Source organism: Gymnodraco acuticeps, unplaced genomic scaffold (assembly GCF_902827175.1).
Source record: "Gymnodraco acuticeps unplaced genomic scaffold, fGymAcu1.1, whole genome shotgun sequence".
NCBI lineage: Eukaryota > Metazoa > Chordata > Actinopteri > Perciformes > Bathydraconidae > Gymnodraco > Gymnodraco acuticeps.
This window is the reverse complement of record NW_022990358.1, coordinates 341,901-363,901: the sequence shown is the minus strand read 5'-3', so window position 1 is coordinate 363,901 and position 22,001 is coordinate 341,901. Positions and strand designations below refer to the sequence as shown.

Sequence of the window (22,001 nt, the reverse complement as noted above, 5' to 3'; positions counted from 1 at the left end):
ACAGCATAAGAAAAGTTCAATAAAATGTATTTATTATAATAAAAAAGAGTCATCAAATCATTTTAGAAGTACATCAGTATGCATTAAACATACATTTAAAAGTGTCTGTTTGTTCTACCATCCATAAAGTAACACACATTGCTAAAATCATTACAAATCGCAGCGTTTCCCACATATTTACATCGATATCGCAAGAAATGAGAATAAAAAGGCTCTTGAAAAGGAATCTCATAATAAATCAACGTAAAAAGAGTTATTTAAAAACAAACCGTTTTGTTTTGTGTTCCCTCCACTATGTAGTAGCTTAACCTCCTCTTATAGATCATTTCACATAACATGAGGAAAAATAAATACATATAACAGTATCTACGGCAGGTGATACTCGTAATACAAACAGTAATAACACAAGAGGGAATCTTTGTTTTCTGTGTCTCAAAAGTAGAAAACAACCTTTGCCATGTTTCACCAGCTACAGCTCAGACACTGTTGTGTTCGACATCAGTGTACCTCCTCCTCTGTTGTCTGAAATCCTCAAACATTTCACCCCAAAATAATTTAGTGCCATCTTTTCATCTCCGACATGCGTAAGATCCTCAAGTAGTTGTTCAGGCTCTGCGGTCGAAATCACTGACCATCTTCTTGATGTGGCTCAGTTTGGACTTCAGATATTTACACCTGCGCTTCTTCACCAGATAGTCTGGAGACTGCAGATATGATTGGAAAAAAAAGACGAGACATAATGAGTATGAGTTTTATATAAAAGCTTCATCAATTGTAAAAAGCAGAAGCTATTATGACCATGATAAATCTGTATTCTGATTGTACTGTAAATCAACAACAATAACACATACCTTCTTAATGTTCTTTATCCTGTTGTACCCATCCAAAGCATCCTGTTAAAGAGTGAATCAACAATGCATCACATTTCAAAATGTCACGATTTCTCTAACAGTCTTTCTTTATCTTCATTACTTTATCCGTCTTAAATTAAAAGCCACTTGTCGGTTGAAAGAACAAGTAAACACGCAACTGAAATATTGTAAATTACAAGGTTGAACTTGTTAGCTAACAGTATCTTCTTAACATTAGCTTTTATAACTCTAATAATTCATATCTGTTAGCTCTGTTTTTGGTCTTCACCAAAGGGAAATCGCTGGCTTTTTGTGGCTAAGCACTTCCCTATAATCACTCTGTAGCCTCCAACTGTTTCTGTCAGCTAGACAAAAAGTTGATAAGTGGTGAAACTTGACTGTGCTGTAAAATCACAATGAAAGACACTTAAAATACACTGAAACGGCATAGTTGGTGCACATTTTCTGTAAAAGCTCCTTTAATGGCACAAACATTTTGACTACGCAGCTTCACTGCTATGAATTTGAAAGCAAACTACATTTCTGAGCTCATGCTGTCAGTTACTGCTGTGTCTTTGCACAGATACATCTCGTTTTCAAATTGGGAATATCCTTCAACATAATTGAAATGAAAACAGAACTATTGGTTATATTCAATAAATCAATATTGAACTGTTAATTTAAACTAAGTCTCACCAGGAACTGTGGGCTGCCCTCCTGCAGGTCGTCCAGCTCTCTGTCGAGGTCTGACAGATCCTTATTGAGGGCGTCCAGCTCCGCCTGCAGGTCTTTGTACTCCTGGTGTTCGCGATCAAAATCACGTTTGTAGTCATTGCGCTCCGCCTCGTTTCTTATGGGAGGGTATTCACTAAAGCAGAAAATAAGAGAGGGAACACTTCAGTTAGAGAAGAACAACAAAACAAGTCAACAAAAACAGAAGGAAACTTAGCTGACCACAGTATCAGTTGGAAAAGGTAGGTGAAAATACTGCAAGGACGATGTTGCTATACTCCCACTTGTTATTCAACATATTATTTTCCGTCAGAAAACCAGTAATCTTGATTTTATTTTATTTGGTGAAAAAAGACTTGCAATAACTAATTCTTATTTTTTGCAGTGCAAACACAATCATCATTTCACATAGTTAAATTCAGCTCCACATAAATAAACTGACATTAAAATGCTGCCAAACTGTGTTAATGCACATGTATGGTATTACATAATTTGTTACATGTTTAAAAAAGACATTCTGCATATTTTTGTAATTCAATTAGACATTGTCAATTACACTTCCTTTACTTAAGACTTTACACTTTAGAGGGGAGAGAGGTGGGTCTTTAGTTTCTTCCTACCTGTCGAAGTCGTTGTCGTCCAGCTCGTCTCCGGAGGAGTTGTAGTCCGTTTCGTACTCCTGTCCGTCGGCCCGGCGCGGCCGCCCTGCTCGTCTCTTTTTGGGCTTTCCACGAGAGCTGGCCACCTCTGAGACACTGCTGTAGGGAGCTCCATTTTGCAGAGGCATGTTCTCTTCTGCAGGCCTGTGGAACAAGGAAGAGTATTCATATTGTTAGAGTATACAGAAATGTATATATAAAAATGACAGAGCATACGTTTTTCGCCTTACACCTGCGTAATAATGTGTAACGTTGCTGCCTTCTTGGCCAGGTCAGCATTGTAAATGAGATGTTATCTCAAAGCTTTTATCTGGTTAAATAAAAAACAAACCTGCAATTCATGTTAAAGATGGAGATGGTTTACCTGGCAAAATAGCGTCTGTAATCCAATAAACTGCTTTAAGTATCATTAGTTAAAATGTTTTAATCTTTCTACTAGTCACCTTTCTATGCTGCAGGAGGAAGTAAAACATAGCATGATGATCTATCAGTTCATCTTGAATAAGTAAATATGTCAACAATGACTTCCTGTTTCCCGTATTCATACTTCACGTTCCCTGATCAGCACAAAAGTATTTGACGTAGTTTCAGTGTGATGTAATTCATGCCGACTTCTGACTTTCCTTAAAGTAAAAAACAGACTGGTTCACATTTTTGCGGAATAACAAGTTCCAGCAAGTTTTTTATGACCGCAGCCACCTGAAAACTGTTCTAAAAGCTGTGCCCAATCTCATATCCTATATACTCATAATATTAAAATACTACATGTTTATACTTGATGACATGCAGTATTAATAAAAAGATATAGAGCAAATTATTTCAATTTTTGGCTATTATTAGAATCTCAGAGACTACAATCTATTTTCTTATAGTAACAATTATTAAATAGCAATGTTAAAGTTGATGAACATGTTGATAACATGTAAAATACACAAGTTCAACATAAAAGCTGAAAAGAAAATGAGGCTCCAATATGAATAACAAGGATACAATTAAATGTCCATCCAGATGCTAATAATATTACACGGCTTTATCACTTTAGTGGTCTTGTTTCAGTCCAATTTAGGTTAAAATTTCGTCCAGCTCCGAGCAACTTTTCTGTGTTGCATTCTAGGACAAAGTTGAACTTTTAAAACATTGCTGAGGATTCAGGATATTCAAAGCATATTCAAAGTTTGCAGCATGAGTGCTCAAACGCTGTGGTTTTGTGGTGAAAACTCACTGTGTAACTGCAACATCCACGATTTTGGTTACACCTGGGTAACTTGCTTTCTCCACCTACAATTAATCTCACTCTACCAGTTACTTTTTAAACCATTTAAAATGTCATTAGGGCACAGAGTGTTTTTACGCTGCAGTGTGCTAGTGCACGGTACATACTGTGCAACATCACACACGTCCTCCTCCTTATCATACTCACTGAGGGGTGTAGATGTAGGGGGGTTTGTCATAGTTGGTGCTCTCGTCATCCAGGTGACTCCTGGAGTCTGTCAGCTTCTCGGGGTAGTCCGACATTGGGAGCACTCCTGTGCTTCCAGACACATTGTTCACCTAGGTGAGGAAAAAAACATATTAGCAAAATAATATTTTTTTAAAATATGTCTAAATGACTATTTTCACAAATCAAATAATCCTTTAAATGATCTTTTAAGCATAAATATTGTGCTACACAAATGGGACAGCTTGATGCTTCCTTAATATACTGTATGATATCAAACTGACTATTTGGGGGTTCTGGTCGGACAAAAGAAGACATTAGACTTGAGCTTGGACTAAAGTAAATCATCACAAAAAACTGTGAAAGGAAATCTTTGCCGCAGTAAAAGGCGTGATTTCCAAGGTTTGTTGTTAAAAATATAGCTTTACCCAAATGATCTACAGTGTGCTGTGCAGTAAACAGTGCTTTCAACCATGATAAAAATACAGGCGTTTCCTTGAACAGAAACACTGGATCTCTGACAACTCTGGTATGATCCGCCTGCATGTACTCTGAAAGTGTGGGACATATGGGAGCTCCACCCTGCTGCACACCTCCAAAACAACACCTGCATGTTCTGCAGGTCGCCTCAGCACTTTTCACATGAGTTTCCACTGAGTACACTAAAGGTAAATGCCTCTAGCTCCCAGTATCATGCTACCGGTGTTATGTCTCTGCCAACTGGTGGGATTTGAGGTTTAAGAGGACCAGTCCGACCTGTTCTTCCTCTTCATTGCTCTGCAGTGAACTCAGAGTCAGGACTTCACTGTGCTGATTGTCATCATTACAAAAATGACTCACCTACTCATTGCTACACTGGAGTAGTTCAGATGTGACAGTTGTTGCCAAACACTTCTAAAATAACTTCAGAAAGAATGATTCACCGTGAAATGTAAATAATATTTGAAGAAATAGGCAATAAAAAGTCCAGGTTTTTATTGCTGCGAGTTCTTCCTACCAGGGACATGCCTGTGTAACATTGAAACACTCATCCAGTGTAAACACCACACCTTGAAACCAGGAACAGTTCCCCTCCCCCGCTGAGCAACAGGTGACTGCCACTAAACTGGTTTTACTGCTTTGGCTGTTACACTCAACTGCTGCTTCATCGGAGAGACAATTTAAAGACAGGCCTTAAAAATCTGCCATGATAGCTTCTTCTGATTTTAACTTCAAACATTTTTAAGAGCTGGTTGAGTCAATCAATTAACAATTAAATGAACTTGTTCTATAATTACTTAACTTTTTAGGCCTGCAGTTTTTGTAATAGTGGATTTATCTGCTGCAGTCTCTCATTTCTATGTCTTAAAAAACAACAACACTGAAAATGGGAATGAGATGGGACTCCTTGTCTTGATTTATCCAAAACCCTAAACAGGTTACGGTCATGGGTGATTGAGAATAACATTGAAACATCACAGTTTGATTATTCAATTTAAAAAAAGTGGCCAATTCATTTTCTGTCAAGCAACTAATAAACCAATTGTTTTATCCCTTTACCGGTCATTTAAATAATAAAGCAAAAATGCCAAATCTTTCATAGCGCAAGCTTCACACACGTAATGATTTTACATGCAACTCAGTTTACAGTTTATTTTATTGGTCGAGGAAACAACTAGAATATTAAATACAATTAAAAAAACACTCCTCGAAATTGCCCATATCAGTTTTAAAAAAGGTACTGTCTTCAAATGTTTTGTTTTCATCCAACCAAAACCCAAACAACATTCAGCTAAAATAACAAAAAGCATATACAACATTAAAAGCAGCGAATCCTCATATTGGAGCAACTGGAGGCATAGTATGTTCATCATTTTTTATTACTATTTTTGCTGTAAATACGGCACAAACAATGATTGAAGTTGTTTCCGTTAAATTGTCTATCGACTGTACGGACTTCTAGTTTCAGCTCTTGTCCGTGAAGGAAACTTCTGAAGCAATTGGAAACAGGACCAGAGCTGGAGCTTTGATGGCAAACACTGACGGTTTATTTGGAGCTTCGGCCGGAGAATTCGCAAGACATGTCACGGGCCACGAGTTGACCACAGGGTACAGATGCCAAATTAATTCTGAAGAACTCTTCTGTAGTTTGAGGCTTTAACTAGTTTGGAGTGTAATAATCAACATTCTTTATCAGCGAGACAAATATGGACCCTAAATCTAACTAGAGCTGTCGTCCATAGAAAATAATGTGCGCCAGGGAACCTACGTCCCAGAAAATAAGGGCATCTAGATGTCCCTGAACAATAAACTATCTCATGTCAGCTTGTGCTCGGTCATAAGCTGACAACAACAATGCGCCCAGCTGCCCCTCCTTAAGAGAGATATCAGCAATGCCGTAGACTTATGCCATGGGAAAAGAGACAGTGAAAGGGGAAAATGATTAACTGTGTCAAAGATTGAATACCTAAGCAAATTATTCCCCAACAGTCAGGTTGAATAATTAACTCAAAACAAATGGCTTAAACAGCTTGAACACTGTAGGGCTCCCGTGCTGTGTGTGCAAGCTATTTATTTGACATAATTGTGTGCTCCCCTTCAGCTCAACACCTGTTTAATTAGGGTTGGATGTGCATGTACACTAGTTTTTGAACAATTAACTCACCCATGCCTCTACATCTTGAGGTGGCTCCATCTCCTCGATAACCTTCACCCTCTTCCATAGGATGCTGCTCTTGCCGTGGTTTTGGATTTTCTTGCGAGTCTTCAGAGCGAAGACGAGCATGATGATGAGAGCGATGGCGACCAGGAAGCCGAACACTACCGCGATGGCCTGAGAGGAGAAAAAAACTGAGTTACAAACACAACAAATAAGGGCTGGACCATACGGATTATATCCAAAGAATCTAAATATTTTTGACCAAATACCTCAAAATCGATATTGTGAAAAAATGTTTAGGGTTAATGTTTACCCAAGGAGATGTTTGATAAATAAACAACAGTAATTGGATTATAAGTAGTTATATTTATATAAGTGGGTAAATAGAATTAATACAAATTTGAAAATGACAACACTTTACTTCGGTGCATCCATTAAAATTGGGAAAACTTACAATTTTACCATATTACGATATCAAAAATCTAAAAGAAATCTAGTCTGATATCACCATATCAATTTAACATTGATACATGGCCACACCCTACAACAAATCCCCCTTTAAAGACAACAAACAAATTCAAGTGTGTGTTCACCTCTTGTGGCTCCACCACGCAGTAGTGGTACAGATACTGATTGACAAACACTCCAGTGGGCTGTGTGTGTTTGTACGGAGCACATAGTGCAGCGATCTGGCTGCCGAAGGCCGATCCCGAGGACTGAGAGGCCGGGTTCACTGCCACCAGGTACACTATAGCTGCTATTAGCATTAGCAGTGCTAAGATAGCGCTGATGATCACGACTGCTAGGTAGAACCTCCTGCTTGTTGATAGGCTCTGGTGAGAAACGACGATGATGAAGATGGCCAGGCAGGCGATGAAGGTGATGGCTGCCATGGCGATGATGAACCCTTTGCCCTTGCGGGGGTCATTGTAGTTTCCTCCGAGCCCACCGTAGCCATAGCTGTTTCCAGCTCCATATCCACCGCCTCCAAAGCTGCTATACCCACCGCCACCATACCCACCGCCACCATACCCACCGCCACCATACCCAGTTCCCCCGTAGGACCCTCCCATGCCACTCATCGCTCCCTGACTGTCCCAGGCCAGCGTGGAGGCAACACAGGCAAATATGGCCACGCACATCACGAGGGAGATGATGGACATGATTTTGAGGATGCCTGGTGGAGACGTCCAGCGGTAGAAATGCTGGAACTCATCGTCTGGGTAGTAGGAATAGGCTGGTTGGGGGGGCACATTACTGAGAAGAGAGTAACAAAGAAATCAGCTGAATGTGTAGAATTGAAACACCCCTGAAATATTTTTTTGTAAAACCGTAAATCTGAATTTACGAGGTTTTACATTTGTGACGAAGAATTTGTGTGATTTTTAAAATCTTGATTTCAGAGGTTTTCTTCATGTCAGTTACAGGTTCAAATAAAGTCAAATGTGTTATTTATACATCTAAAAGTTAAAAACAATCAATTGCTTTAATCCGAAATGTCAAATAGGGAATAGGAATTTTAAATGATTTTTTTCAAACTTAGATGACCGACTGAAAACCCAACACTTATATAGTTGCTTTGAATTTGTGAACCCATAATTAAATAAAAATGTTTTTCAGAAAAAGGAATATTCAAATTGCCTCCTAGAAACCCCTAGTTTAATTTCCAAAGCAAACATATTTTTCATTCTGCATGAAACATAAAGAATTCAGTAACATTTTCCAACATTTCAACCAAACTCAAATTATTGTGGCCTTTCTTTGCTTCCATAGAGTATCCATAAACAGTCTGTATTAAGCTTTATCTTTAGGTGAACATTTGAAAGCATTTAAAATAAATCAAAAATATTCAACAACAGTAAGGTTTACTGTATATTCATTGAAAGAGACTCACTATCCAGTATCTGATTCGTAGGGAGGTGGACTCCCATTCGGCCTCGAGGACATCACTGCTGGATCCGCTGGTTAAAATCTCTGTTAAAAATAATCTGAAAGAATATTTATGTTGTTAGGCCATCATTTAATAAAACCTATTTAAAATAGAGCTGCAACAATTGATTCATTTTTTGAATGATCATTAAGCCTGAACATTTTTAAAATAAATTATGAAAATTACCCTGAGGTTATTGAAGACCATAACATATCAATTAAGACGAGTCTACTATGAGATAGGGACTACATTCACTAAGAGAAGGCCAAAACAAGGCAGTGATTTCTCACATTAAATAATTCAGGACTGGGGACACTTTTTGCTTGATAAATTCCATAGTAAAAACATATTCTGTAGTTTAAAAAACCGATTAATAATATCAGGGCTGTTTCATGTTATAACATATCGATTTTAAATGGCCATTTTTAATATCAGGTTAGGCGGCGGCTGGAACATCTCTGGCCTCTGGTCATGTTAATATAAACTACTGAAGTACCACATTTCTTGTTAAATCCGAAATAAATTGTCAGACAACAAACTCAACCACTTTCCACGGATAAACTCACAGTATTTACGCACTTTTAAGACAATTCAACACATTCATTTGACAACACGTCGAGGTGCCGCGCTAAGGAGATAAGTGATTTAAAGTATCTAACAACACACCTGTTTGTTGTCGCAACAGGTGTCCAATTATTAAGGATTTAGCAAATAACCACAAGTAGACCAAGTAGACTGTGATGCTAATCTCACAAACTGATGTGCACACACACTCACCGGTCGTCCTGTCTCTCTGCTCCACCTGAAATGTTTCAACTGAAACTGACTGCTGTTAAAAACAATGCAGGCCACACCTAGCCGCTCTCGGTCATTTTAGCCCCGCCCGCAACACCGGAAGTCCTCACCTAGTCTTCATAGAAATACCTGTGGAAAATACTATGCTTCAGTAAACGTAACAGTGCAAACACAATATTGTAGGCTATTTTTTTGGTTGTTAAAATGTAGCATCAATTAAATCTAACTGGATAAACAACCAGAGAAATTGACAAAAAAAAGTGAACATATAGTACCCTACACATATTTTACACTTATGAAAGTCTTATGATTAAGAAGGGCCTATAATGCATCGTTATTGAATCCTCAGATTATTCTTCATAATTATTATAAAAATAAAGGAGATAAAATAATAATAATAATAATTGATGTTTACATTTTTAAATAAGTGCCATTGGGATATTATTGAGTAATTACTGCTACAACAGATTAGTGTAAATAACCAAATGCCTGTGGTGTAGCTATTTTTTACCCCGGTGCAAGTATACACTCACACAATTTTTGTATTATTAAAGTATTAAGATGGCAGTTTTCTCAATGAATTCAATATTCAAGTAATGACTTAGTGAATGTCATTGATTTGATTAAAAAAAATCTAAAACGACTAGAACAAGTAAACCTAATTGACCTATTTCATCTCTGTAGTTTCTAATAAATTCATTCAGCTTATTCTAACAGAGCACTGTTTTTTTATTTGTTCCTTTTTACAATCAAAAAGGAACTGTACCTGCCAGCTGATCAAACAAAAAAACCCACAGACCGTAAGTAGAGAAGCAAAATTGTATTCTTGCAACAAAAAGCACCAAATGATCACTTTAAATTATGAAAGAATATGGACATTTACAGCAACATATTTACAAATTCTCTTAAAAACATTAGGCAAACACAGACCCTATGATAATATTCCCACTGAATCAAGAGGTCACATGTGTACAGAATAAAGAGGATAAAATGAAGATATTCAGGGAGCTACGTGGCTATAAAGTACAAAATGTTTAATCAGTGAAATGGTAGAACATAATTTTACAACACACAGAACAAACAACATTTTAAATTATACTATCAGACATGGATATTTCCAGATTTAGAAAAACAGATACGCGTTAAAAAAACAAACAGTGTGCAATTAAAACAATCCTTTACATAAAGCAGCTAGATGGGATATGTCCGGATAAGCAGTGGTTTTCATTTCAGGCTTTAAAGTTGTGAAATTAATGTAAACAGGCAAACAAGTGGACTAATAGAAAGATAATCATGTGACGTACAGCAGAGAAATAATGCAGTGTCTTTCCTTTTAACTTTCCCTTGCTTCTTCCATCTCTCACTAATTAAACTAGGGATACCAGTGTCATAACATATAGTGGTGTGTCTCGGCTACAATCATAGTCACAGTATTAAACATAAATATCTTGTATATTCATATCCAGTTATTTGCATATTCAAACCATTTAAAATAAAAGGAATAGCTTTACATGTTTGGCAAACATGCTTATTCGCTTTCAGGCAAAGACTTAGAGGAGTCTTATCTTTTTAACATAAAACTATAGCCAATCACAGATAGCTTAGCGCAAAGGAACCGAAATCCACCAGCCAGCACTTTCAAAGCCTTGAATTAACTGATTTGTAAAATTATGAGTAAAAATATCATCCATATCTGTTTTATTTATGTGCTTAGCCTCTATTTCTAAGAAAATAGTCCCGCCCATAACTCCATTTTACACTGGAATAAGAAATAACGTGTACATGAGTGAAATGATTGTGTTCATAGGCTGACTTTGTTTTATTTTTGTTACTTACAAGCTTTTTGCTAATCTGGCTTCTTGATGTGTATTTATAGTTACCTCACAAATATTAGAGCTATTTCTATTTCCTCATCTAACTCCACACCAGAAAGCGATCAAACATATTTCCCAAAATGTCAAGACATTTCTTTGAATATAAAACTGTCACATTTGGTTCTACTTCTTAATGAACACAGTTATACAAAGCTGCTGATAGATGGAAACAGCTGTACAGATTTACATGCCTCATGTTCGCTCTCCAGTTCAAATGTCACTTTCCCCACCAGTAGCCCAGCTGTCAGCATTAGTTCTGTATTAGTGTTCAGAGGTGTGCCAGGGTACAGATATTTGCTAGAGGGTTAGCTGTATCCGTCGTTCCACTCCATCACCTTATCGTATTCTTGGATCTTCTGTTTGATGTGCGACAGTTTGCTCTTCAGGTACTCGCAGCGCTCCTTCTTCTCGAGGAAAGTCGGGTCCTGATTTGATAAAGCAGAAACACCGATGAGAATAAAAAATTTATGTTTGAGATACCCACTTTTTACTGTATAATTCAGCTGTTCAAGGGCCGTTTGTTAACTATTATAATGAATGAGTAACGCTGGTGATATTCTCAATTTTTCTCCCAGTCAACAAATCCAATGAAAAGATGGAAACCAACACTGAATAAATATCTACTAACAAGTATTGTGTGTGCACCACAACCTGTTATATATTTTCCTCAGTTCCATTGATTAAACAAAACATAAATGAGCCACACTGTCCAACTGGGTGACATGTTCCTGTATTCCTATGAACACACACTGTCATTACATTTGACTTAACTCTGCATATGTGACCTGCTCTATTGAAATCAATCGCATTGACCCGAAGACACATTTTGAGTTGTATACACTGTTGGAAAGAGGAGATTCCTAGCGTTCTAATGATATCACGATTGTTTTTGTACTCCAAATATTAAGCAAAATATGTCACATTATATAATGACTGTCACCGAGTCATCATTTTGAGAAAAAGGCCTTCAAAGTTTTCTCTTCTCTGGAATCCATCGATCTGATTGATTAGTGGAGCAAATGATCAAAATACTACGGAGGGAAAATATTTTCGTTTGGATTACTGGTCTGGGGGAAGCTCGCGAGTGTGTGTGTGTGTGTGTGTCTGTGTGTATTTTTGCGTTTGTGTGTATTGTGTTTGTTTCCCGGGGAAAACACTCACGAGAAACACCGGCTGTTGTTATGCCTGCTGTGACGTCAAGTTACTCCGTTCTCCGCTTGTAATTATGCCGAAGCTTCAAAGCTGTATTTATCATCTGAATTTGCCGAAACAAGTTTAATATTCTGAAAGCCAAGACTTTGTTTATTTGAAATCATATGAAAACAAACTGTAACGGACCCTGCCGTGTTATCTATGATTACTATGCCTTACATTCATAATGTCAGCGGAGGGAGGGGGGCTGCGCTGCGGAAGAGCAGAGTGCGAGGGAGAGCTGTCTTCTTCCCTTTACAAGCTTCAAAAATGTATTTATCGTGTGATTTTGGAAATAAAAGTTTCATATTCTGAAAGCTAAGACTTTGTTTATTTAAAATCAAACAAAACACCCGAACCCCGAAAAACCATTTTTTTACGTAAATCCACGTTTATTTTGAAATGAGCCGTTGCGACTTCCGACTGATTTCGATAGAGCGGGTCACATAATGTCCTGCTGCCACACAACTCACAAAAGCACCAAATGTGGATTAATCCATGACTGAAAGCAGTGCCGAAACATGCACCTAGTTCTGTCTGATAAAAAACTAAAGTGAACAGCTGTTTTAAGAAATTACTGAGATCTAAAAAAATAATCTAAATACATATTTGTGTTTTGAGAGATTTAAGTATCTATTAAGAACATATCAACATGGGCAGCAGAACAACACTGTATACAAAACAGCGAAAAAAGAGAATCAGCTCACATTTTTCTTCTTCTGGTAATCCTGAAGGATTCTGTTAATGCGATCAACCTCCTGCAAGCAGAGACAAGAGACTGAATTCAATTAAAGATCATCCATAAAGATTGAAATACATGAAGTAGTACAGTTAGGTAATACAACTAGGTGCTTGTGGATGGTGCAGAGAAGGAATGTTAGGGTGGAGGGGAAGTACAGCAGGAACAGGAAGGGCAAACAGAGGAAGTTATGAGAAGGGGAAATGAGGCACATTTTAGCAACAAAAAGACTGGGTGCATATTCCAGACACACAATCATTCTCTGACAGAAATGGTTTTCCCAGCACTGTCATAATACCAAACCCTGATGGTATCAGTCCAGCAGGGTTCATGTTAACTTGTGTTCATCCATGCAAAGTAGGTCCAGTGTGATGATGCACTAAGTGTGTGTGTCATTTGTTAAGGCATGGCTACCAGGAGCACACATGAGAACTGGGTGAGATTAAAAGTCCTCAATATCAATCAAATGTGTATTTGTTGGCCGATTTTAAATGTTTGCAAAGACATTGTTAAAAATGATCTACACTTAAGGGTTTCCAAACTCAGAAACCTCTTTGAGATCATTTCTGGGCAGTGTTGTTTGTTTGAAACTTTCTGCAGAATGTAAAATATTGAAATATAAATACACTGTACAAAACAAGGAAGGCATCTTCTGATATAAGAGTAAAACATATTTTACCAAAAAAATAACTAAAGAAAACTGTATCTTAGCTTAGATTTTTTTTTAAACTTTATTTTGTACAACAATGTGTGATCAGCATCTCTAATGTCTTTATGGTTAGTTCAATTCATTGGAAAATGTACCTCTAAATAGCATTTCTATCTGAAAACAAAAAGACCAATACATGACTGCAGATAGAATAAATGCACAAACAGTCCCATGCGATTAAAAAAATGGCATCTACATTTTGGAAGATAGAGTACAGATAGAATCTGATAAAGGAGTTCTGATTGACTATTGAGTGAAAAACACGATTGTATTCTGAGTGAGTAAACACTCACCATCTGGGTGGAAGGGTTCTGGGGCAGACTGCGCATCATGGCGTCCATCTCGTCAAACTTCTTGGCGGTGACCTGCACCTCCGCGTGGAGCTCCTTGTACTCTGCGTACTGGTCGTTGAACACGGCTCGGTACTGGTCCTTCTCCTCCTCTGAGCGGATCGTCGGGTACTTACTGCAGGACGGAAGAAGAGAACAAGTCTTTATTAACATTGGTAAACTGTATGTATGTTAGGCAAAGCTGGACATACAGTTGTTATTTAACCAACATAGCAACACATTATTGCACCTACTTGTCCTTGCTTTTTTTTTATAGCAGAACTTACCCGATGTAGTCAGGCACGATGACAGGTTTTGGGATGTGTCCTGATGGTATAGCTCCCTGCAGAATGTGAGGTGGGATGGCTTTAGGAGCGGCGTGGATGGGAACCACTGAGGAGCCTCGCACCTGCTCTGGAGCTTTGGGAATGGGAGCTGAATCTGGAACCATCTGCAGAGACAAAACAGGACAAACACAGCTATGACAAAAGGATTGGAAAGATTGAAGCAACTTTCACGTTTCAATAAACGCAAACGTGAGTATGTTTCTTTACAGTAAAACAAAATACAGGAGGCTTACCAATGAGTGTGTAGCTCTTATGTCGGAGGGACGCATCTGTGTGTAAAACATACAAAAATAGAATCCAGTTAACATTAGGCTTTTAATGATGTCTTACCATTTAAAGGGATAGTAGAGGGGGAAATACCCTTTGTGTTGCTCTCTTGCAGAGCTTGATAAAAAATAAGATATTTCTCTCGTCTGCCACATAGGAAGCTATAGTCAGAAGACGCTAAGTATAAAGCAGGGAAAACAGCTAGCCTGGTTCTGTCCACCCTACAACATCTTTAAAGCTCATTGACACACATGTTATTGTTTGTATATGTGGAAGAAAACAACATTTAAAAACATCATCCTGTGGTTTTACAAGAGGATATGTGGTGGACTGTTGCCTGGCCAAGAGCAGTGAGCTTCAATTGACAGATTGTTTTACTTTTAGACAGAGCAAGGTAAGCTTGTACCCCTTACTTCAGTCTAGCTAACAATGTCCTGGCTAAAGTATATTAGTGACACAGGAGAGATATCAATCTTCTCATCTTACTTTCTGCAATAAATCAAATAGATATTCTTTTAACAGATCAAAACACAACAAATAACAAGTAACCCAAAAGAAGAGTTTTATATGTGGATCTCAAACCTAGTGTTGTTGAATCAGAATGTGTGTGTGCAGTGTTTTACCCTCCAATAAACAGGTAGGACTCACTGACTCCGCCTACTCCTTCCTCCACAGCTGTAGCCCTGTATGCAAATGATATGGTGTGTTGTTGTAATGCAGTGTGTGTGTGTGTGTGTGCGCGTGTGTGTGAGAACATGTTTGCAGCCTGTCTGTTAACTCATTAAAGTGAGTGGTAGATAGTGTTGGATTAATCATTAACTGTCAGACGAAACCCATGTCCCAACCCTTCAAACAGAATAACTAAAGTGTCAGAGCTCTCACCTCCTCCTCGCCGTATTTCTCCCGGTATCTGCGTGCAGCTTCATGTCTCCACAGCTTGAGACACACCATGGCTCCGATCAGATAAACAACCAGGGTGACAAACAGGAAGATAATGGCTGCCGTCTGGCCTGCCTCTGTTCTGCAGAACGCCCCGTTGATGCCATTGTTGAAGATCGGCAAGGAGCAAAGCCCTCCGCGAGTCGTGTCTCGAACATAGACAATGGCTGGTAAACAGAAAGCAAACATGCTATGAAGAGGCAGTCCATGCATGAAAGTAAAATGTCTTGCTTTCCAAGTGGTATCTAGCAGTTTTAAGATATTAAGATTTCTGATGCTATATCTCCAAAAAGAACATATTTAACATTAGTGTTATACTATAATAGACTATGTTACATTACTGGAAATATATTACAGATGTATTAATGTGTACACATAATTGAATTGCTAAAATAGTTCACTAATTAGAACTTTTAACAAATCATTATATTTTAAAAGCTGTAGTTATCCTTAAAATAACTCCTCAATTTCACATAAAGAAACATGCCAAATACTAGTAAAAGCAATCTTATGAATTGCTATGATCCTTAAAAAAACATTTTAAGTCTTCTAAAAAGGTAACCAACTCTGTACCAACAATCTATCTGTTTTGATGACACTAGCTTTAATCTGGTACACTATGTCAAGTGGCAATCGTATTTTTTAAATATTGAACATGGTCCCTTACAAGTGACTGAAATGCATACAAAAGCAACGGTAACATTAAAACTATCTGTAGGATACATCAAGGTGAAAACCCATTTGTAATATGAGTGTTCAGCTGTTGCCGACCTGCAGTCATGTAAAGCAAAGCCAGCGCCAGGTTGATGGTGAACTCGGTCAGAGGCCACCAGTTGGAGTCCAGCAGGATGGTGCGGTAGTACATGGTCATCCCCAGCACCAACATGATCACAGTCACCAGCCAGGCCAGCCCTGCCACCACCAACACAAAGGGGGTCTTGGGGCCCGAGTAGTAGGACCCCCCTGTGCCTCCGCCATATAACCCTCCTCCTCCGTACGCTGCTCCAGGAGACGAGTATCCAAACATGTTGAACCACTCGTTGTCTTTGTGGATGTAAGCGCAGACGCAGGCGAACACAGCGGCCCCCAGCAGGAGCTCCACACATCCCAGAATCCTCAGCAGCCCTGACCAGGACTTCATGTAGTCGTAGCGCTGATGGTACTCCTCCACCCGCTCGCTGTAGGTCAGACCTGTGCGGTGGGTGCGCCCCGACAAGGACTCATTGCCATCCCGTAGTTCCAGAAGCTCCTTGCGTGAGTTGTAGCTGCCTCCCGAGCCCCCAAAAGGATCTCGGTAGGACCCAGGGACCGGGGACTGTGGAGGAGAGCAGCGCACCCCGTCACTGGTGCTGTTGTTGTTGTTACATGACGAGTCAGGCATTGACCACGCCTGCTTACTGCTGCGGTCACTTGCTCTGAAGAAGTTCTTCCAGGAGTCTGGGATGAAGCGGTGGACGGGTTTGATATCTAAGGCGGGGTCGTCCGGGTCTCCGTTGTCCTCACTGCCGCTGGGATTTAACTCTGGGCCCACGGGGGGGTGGTCAGGGAGAGGCGGAGGAGGGAGGGGGTCGGCGCTCTGAGCGAGGCGAGTGTCTCTCTGCTCTCTCAGTGGAAGTGGATCGTAGGAGTCTGCTCGTGGTAAGGAGCCCAGTGGCACCTGGTCGTAGTACGGCGACTGGCGGACACGCTCAGTGCGTCCATAAAAGCCTCCTCCATTGGACATGAGGATGGTAGTGGTCCCTGAGAGCACACACACATTTATTTAGAATAGTTTTAATGCGTTTCAATTTGACCTACAGGTCTTTTTATCCTTATTTTAAAGCTGAAATAATAAGTTGCTCGACAACTCATTATTTCATTATTGTCTAATGTTTTTATAGTTGATTCATCCTTTTTCAAGCAGAAACATGAGCTGCTTATAGCTACTCAAATAAAAGGATTTGTTGCCTTTTTTCTGTTTATCACATTGTTCACTTATATCTCTGGGTTTTAAAAAAAACGGGATATTTAAAGATATCATCTTGAGCTCTAGGTCATTGAAATGGCTATTTGTTGTTATCCTTTGCTAATGCTTAATAGGCCAGATGAATAAGTGATTAAAGAAAACTGTTAATGTTTTCAAAGCTTAATTTTAAGGTGATGTCTTGCTTTGCCAACTTAAAGTCAAAAAGTCAAACATACTCAATTTATAATCTTATAAGACATAGAAAAAGCAGGAAATCCTTGAATAATGTGCCCGGAGACAGGAACTTGCTTGAAAATGTATTGTATGTTTTTGTCAATAAAATAATAATTTCAGCCCTAGATATACATTTCCATCCATTCAAATCATTACCTGAACCAGGAAAGCAAAGAAAGAATAAACACGTAAGAAGGAAAAGGCCAGAAGATAAAAAAATGTCCCAAACTGTTGAAAAATTTGAATTAGACATTCAAGAATATCATTCATGCAAAATCTGTTTGCCCCACATACCTACAAGCTGCAGCTAACCCCCAAGTACCTGAGGTCACCAGAGAAAAGCCCTCATGAGTGGAGATGTTATCCCAGCATCCTCCATGCAAGCCGAGTCAAGAATATATTTTTGTGCTGCCATCCAATATGAAGTAAGAATTCTCCCGTTGTTGTTGTTGTAATAAGCTCTCATGTGTCCTACCCAGGAATCTAAACTTATGATTAGTTGTTGCAGGCAGCATAAAAATGTATTCTTGACATTTAAATCAGCCCTTAAAAGCCCATTTCTTTAATGATCTCGAGAGGTAAAAAATGATATTAACTGAGCTTCAATACCTCTTTCACACGCAGTCACTCAACACGACTTACATTGGCCTGCAGGTCAGAATGCAAACCTTGTATGAACAGACAGTGTGTCGTTGGATGGTTCACCTGCAGAGACACAACAAGATGAGATGATGGTCGACTTCTTTAACGCTGCATCTAATGAGAATAAAAACTAACAATTTCCCAAATAACTGTCTTCAATGTGTGTTTTGTCCAGCCAACATTAAAAAACATATATTACATTTACAGTGCAGTACAATTGAGAAAAGCAACACAAAATGTAAGGTGGAAACAAAGAATGTTTCCCTTAATCAAAAATGTATACATTAATATTATAAAATTGATAGCATCACATCAAGAAACTACATCTCAAGTAGTGTGTACTATATACTTTACTAAGTAACGTAGTTTCACTTGTAATTGTACTTACAGGTATTACATTATTACAGTGTGGTTTTAGTACTTTGTAAATAAAGCATTTGAATAATTTCTCCACCACTGATGAATTCACTCATCCTGTTCTTCAAAAACATTTCAAACATATACATTTAGTTACCCAGCAGTATATAACGCTATCAAAACTAGCTCACATATATAATACATACCCATTATAATAATCCAATTCTATGATATATTCTGAAAGGGGCAACTCTACATGGTGAGTACGTTTTGTCTTTTTAATATTTGCATGTAAAGTACACTTCCTGATTACATCCTAAGTAACATACCTTTAATGCAGTACTTGTATTTGTGCTAAATAGTATGGTATTAGTACTTTTATCCTAAGATAACGGCTCACATGGGGAAGTACTTTTGTGTACACCTACAGTAATAATGTCAGAGACTCCTGTTATGAGGAATCTGCTTTATAATAATACAGAGGTCTATAAACATCTCGGCTCTGATATAATTACATGACACTAAAGTACTGACAACAAAGGCTACATTTAAAACTCAGTCCACAGCAGGTATGTAATACATGTGTGCAGTGAAGGAGGCCTAATAACATTGCAACAAGTGTTGGCTCGCATCCAGAGGGCTCGGTCAGGGAGAAAATTAAATTAACGCAATAACTTGACTCTGTTTAAAGGTAACTATCATGCTTCAGGTTATATTATAAAAGAAAAACACACAGTAGCTTGCTTAAATGTCGCTTTAGACAGCTGTTTAAAAAAAAGTTTCGTTACGACAACGGGGGTTAACTTCACTCGAGGTGGTGAACAAAACGCTACGTTTACTGACGTTTCTTCGTTAAAAGGTTTCCGTTTAAAACTATAAAAGACTCCATATTGATGTCTAACTAACCGCATTGATAAATACTTTTGAAATGAGGATATACATGCAGTTATTATTCTGCCTAACCTACCTTGTTCGCCTCCTTCCTTATCCACCTCCTCCTTTTCTTCTTCTCTCCCATTTCAGTAACTTTACACCAACAGGTCTCCTATGACCGGACCACGTGACCTGCCCATCCCCATGACGTCACCCAGTCGGAGGGGGAAATGTACCTGTTGATAAGAATACCTGACAGACAGTCATACAGTGATACTCACCTGAGTAACCTCTCATTTATAGGACGTAGTGGAACATACTCACTATGTGTTAGTTATGATAAGTTATTGCATAATCTTGCCTGCAGTTAAATGCAGTACTTAAGTAATTACACTTACAATTCACCACTATAGGACACAATATTATAGGTGGAATCGTTTCTCATTCATGCAGAAATGCATGAAAAAATACAACAGCAAAATTTGACATTAAATTATACAGTAATGTAAGAAAGCAATTCTAACGCATTGAATATTTGGAAGATTCCTGGCATCAGCAATGGGCCAAAAATAAATGAATAAATCAAATAAAACTCAGTAAAAGTCAACAATAAGGATAACAGTAATCCCAAGGACACAAAGGACAGGGCTACAATCATGCTATAAACAAGAGTCTATTGACATTCATAAGAAATCCATTGCACAAAACTATCTTACTAAAACAGTCCACAAGGTTATTATTATGAATATGCTTGCCATTCCATGTGTTTGCATTCTTTATACACTTTTTTTATATATATGCTTAGATAAATGGCTTTTATATTTAGCATACAAACATGAAAGTGGTAATAGTCACACTGGTAATTCTGGACTTTGAACTAAATTCACCCTTATCATGGTCTTCAGTTCTATACTTATTTGTCTGATGGACAGCTGTCCATATATAATAGTTATTCACCATCACGTTTTTTTTTCATGTCGTTGTATACATAGGCTGAATAGAAAAAACTAAATGCTGAATCAGACACATTTCTCATTTTTCTGTAAGAGCAGCAGCTGACCCATGTCCTCCTCAGAACATCTGAGTTTGAAAGTGTTTTCTGAGCACTAGATGGAGCTCTGAAGTTAGGGTACACATACAAATCATGATCAAACAATGCTGTCTAACATAAGAGAGTCTGAGGGAGCATTTTGTGGTTCAGTGATTCGAGGATGACTGTGTCAGAGATTGTGAAATAAAATGTTTATCAAGTCCTTTTCATAAACAAATGTTTAATATATTTACTAAACTATCACAAATGTCATATGTGAGCACACATGTCAAAAGTCAAATGTTTATATTTAGTTCTTAAGACAAAATGTGTGGTCATAGTTCTGAGATATTTAAAGTCCATCAAGCTGCGAACTGTGTTTTTTTCAGGATCTCTGCAGTAGAGTTGCACAAACCAACAATTCATTGTGACTCAAAGAAGGAGTCCCCTTACTATGAGCAGTTTCTCCAAGCTTGGCCAGTTAGGAGCTATTTTTTGTTTTAGAATTTGTTGTGAAAATGTCCCCAGGGGCCCATGCCCTATACAGCTCAGTGACAATAAAGAGGAGGGGGGGGGGTCAGGGGTCCTTTGTGCACAAGCCAAGATTTCACTCCCACCGCCATCTTTGCCTTTGTGTTACTGGCATACATTTCTCTCTTCGGTAGGCATCTTGTTGGTTCACAAATATTTTTTTTAATTATCGATAGTTTGTAGAAGACCAAACTTGAAACATATTTGAATCCTTTTTGTTAACTTCTCTACATCAGATTTTTCTTAATGAACTCACATTATTCTGCATCCTATCAGACATATGACGGGGCCCTCTGGTGTGAAATGGGCCCCTTCTCTTGTGTCCCAGGTCAGAGTTCAACACAACTGGCTGCATTCTCGTTAAACTCTCCTCTCTTTGTTTGTCTCCGTTCACAGCTTCCAGGCTCAGACAACAGAATATGATAAGTAGAGTTTCAGCTGCTCTGCTATCCTTAGAAAGTGGATTATTTTGTGTATAACCAAACAATACATGCATAGAAACTATCAGGGAGAAGCTATAGGATCTTCATATCTTTTCAGATTCATTAAAAGCATTTATTCTTTCTCCAATTCATTATTCTGGTCTGAATTATGCGAGTAAAAATAACTACATTTGATTTACAGGCTGAAAAATATAATCTTTAACTATAGTGGAAGTTATTGATCATTTATCATTTGAAGGGGCATTTAGGAAAATCCTAATTTATTTATTCTTAATATATACAATAAAATATAATTATTATCTCCATTAACTCTGGGGTTTCTTTGGGAGTTTTTCTTTGTCCGATGTGAGGGACAGAGGGGGTTGTATTCTGTACAAACTGTAAAGCCCCCCCTGAGACAAATGTAACGTTTGTGATATATGAATAAACTTTGATTGATTGATTTATCATTTTAATTTTCATACCTTTTAATTATCTAAGATACAATTAAATGTGATTGAAACGTGAT

The 22,001-nt window shown here is 38.2% G+C and overlaps 2 protein-coding genes across 4 annotated transcripts; both read right to left on the bottom strand.

Annotated features, from left to right (window-relative positions):
* Positions 1 to 10: 10 nt before the first annotated feature.
* On the bottom strand, positions 11 to 9,088 carry oclna (occludin a). Of its 2 annotated transcripts, none has more exons than XM_034224175.1 (9): positions 9,026 to 9,088; positions 8,213 to 8,306; positions 6,912 to 7,575; positions 6,325 to 6,492; positions 3,663 to 3,793; positions 2,204 to 2,386; positions 1,548 to 1,719; positions 852 to 893; positions 11 to 704 (listed from the first exon to the last, which is right to left on the bottom strand). In XM_034224175.1, the coding sequence occupies exons 2-9, from the start codon at positions 8,263 to 8,265 to the stop codon at positions 606 to 608; spliced, it is 1,512 nt and encodes a 503-aa protein (XP_034080066.1). In that variant the 5' UTR covers positions 8,266 to 8,306; positions 9,026 to 9,088; the 3' UTR covers positions 11 to 605. The 2 variants fall into 2 exon arrangements, with proteins under 2 accessions (XP_034080066.1, XP_034080067.1); XM_034224176.1 differs by having other exon boundaries at positions 8,915 to 9,048.
* A 760-nt stretch (positions 9,089 to 9,848) lies between these two features.
* On the bottom strand, positions 9,849 to 19,643 carry marveld2a (MARVEL domain containing 2a). 2 transcript variants are annotated; one of them, XM_034224169.1, is made up of 9 exons: positions 19,584 to 19,643; positions 18,227 to 18,322; positions 16,210 to 17,178; positions 15,382 to 15,605; positions 14,466 to 14,501; positions 14,173 to 14,336; positions 13,850 to 14,021; positions 12,816 to 12,866; positions 9,849 to 11,342 (listed from the first exon to the last, which is right to left on the bottom strand). In XM_034224169.1, exons 3-9 carry the CDS (start codon positions 17,159 to 17,161, stop codon positions 11,223 to 11,225), a joined length of 1,719 nt encoding a protein of 572 aa, XP_034080060.1. In that variant the 5' UTR covers positions 17,162 to 17,178; positions 18,227 to 18,322; positions 19,584 to 19,643; the 3' UTR covers positions 9,849 to 11,222. The 2 variants fall into 2 exon arrangements, with proteins under 2 accessions (XP_034080060.1, XP_034080061.1); XM_034224170.1 differs by having other exon boundaries at positions 18,260 to 18,322.
* Between the last annotated feature and the right edge of the window lie 2,358 nt (positions 19,644 to 22,001).

Excerpts from the sequence above, each read along its gene's own strand:
- marveld2a (XM_034224169.1), bottom strand. The coding sequence starts at position 17,161 with ATGTCCAATGGAGGAGGCTTTTATGGACGCACTGAGCGTGTCCGCCAG. Across the intron at positions 15,606-16,209 it reads TTTGCTTTACATGACTGCAG|CCATTGTCTATGTTCGAGAC; the intron begins GTCGGCAACAGC and ends TCTGTTTACCAG. Across the intron at positions 11,343-12,815 it reads ATTACCAGAAGAAGAAAAAT|GACCCGACTTTCCTCGAGAA; the intron begins GTGAGCTGATTC and ends TTATCAAATCAG.
- oclna (XM_034224175.1), bottom strand. The coding sequence starts at position 8,265 with ATGTCCTCGAGGCCGAATGGGAGTCCACCTCCCTACGAATCAGATACT. Across the intron at positions 3,794-6,324 it reads CTCAAGATGTAGAGGCATGG|GTGAACAATGTGTCTGGAAG; the intron begins GTGAGTTAATTG and ends TTCCTCACCTAG. Across the intron at positions 705-851 it reads GGATAAAGAACATTAAGAAG|TCTCCAGACTATCTGGTGAA; the intron begins GTATGTGTTATT and ends TCATATCTGCAG.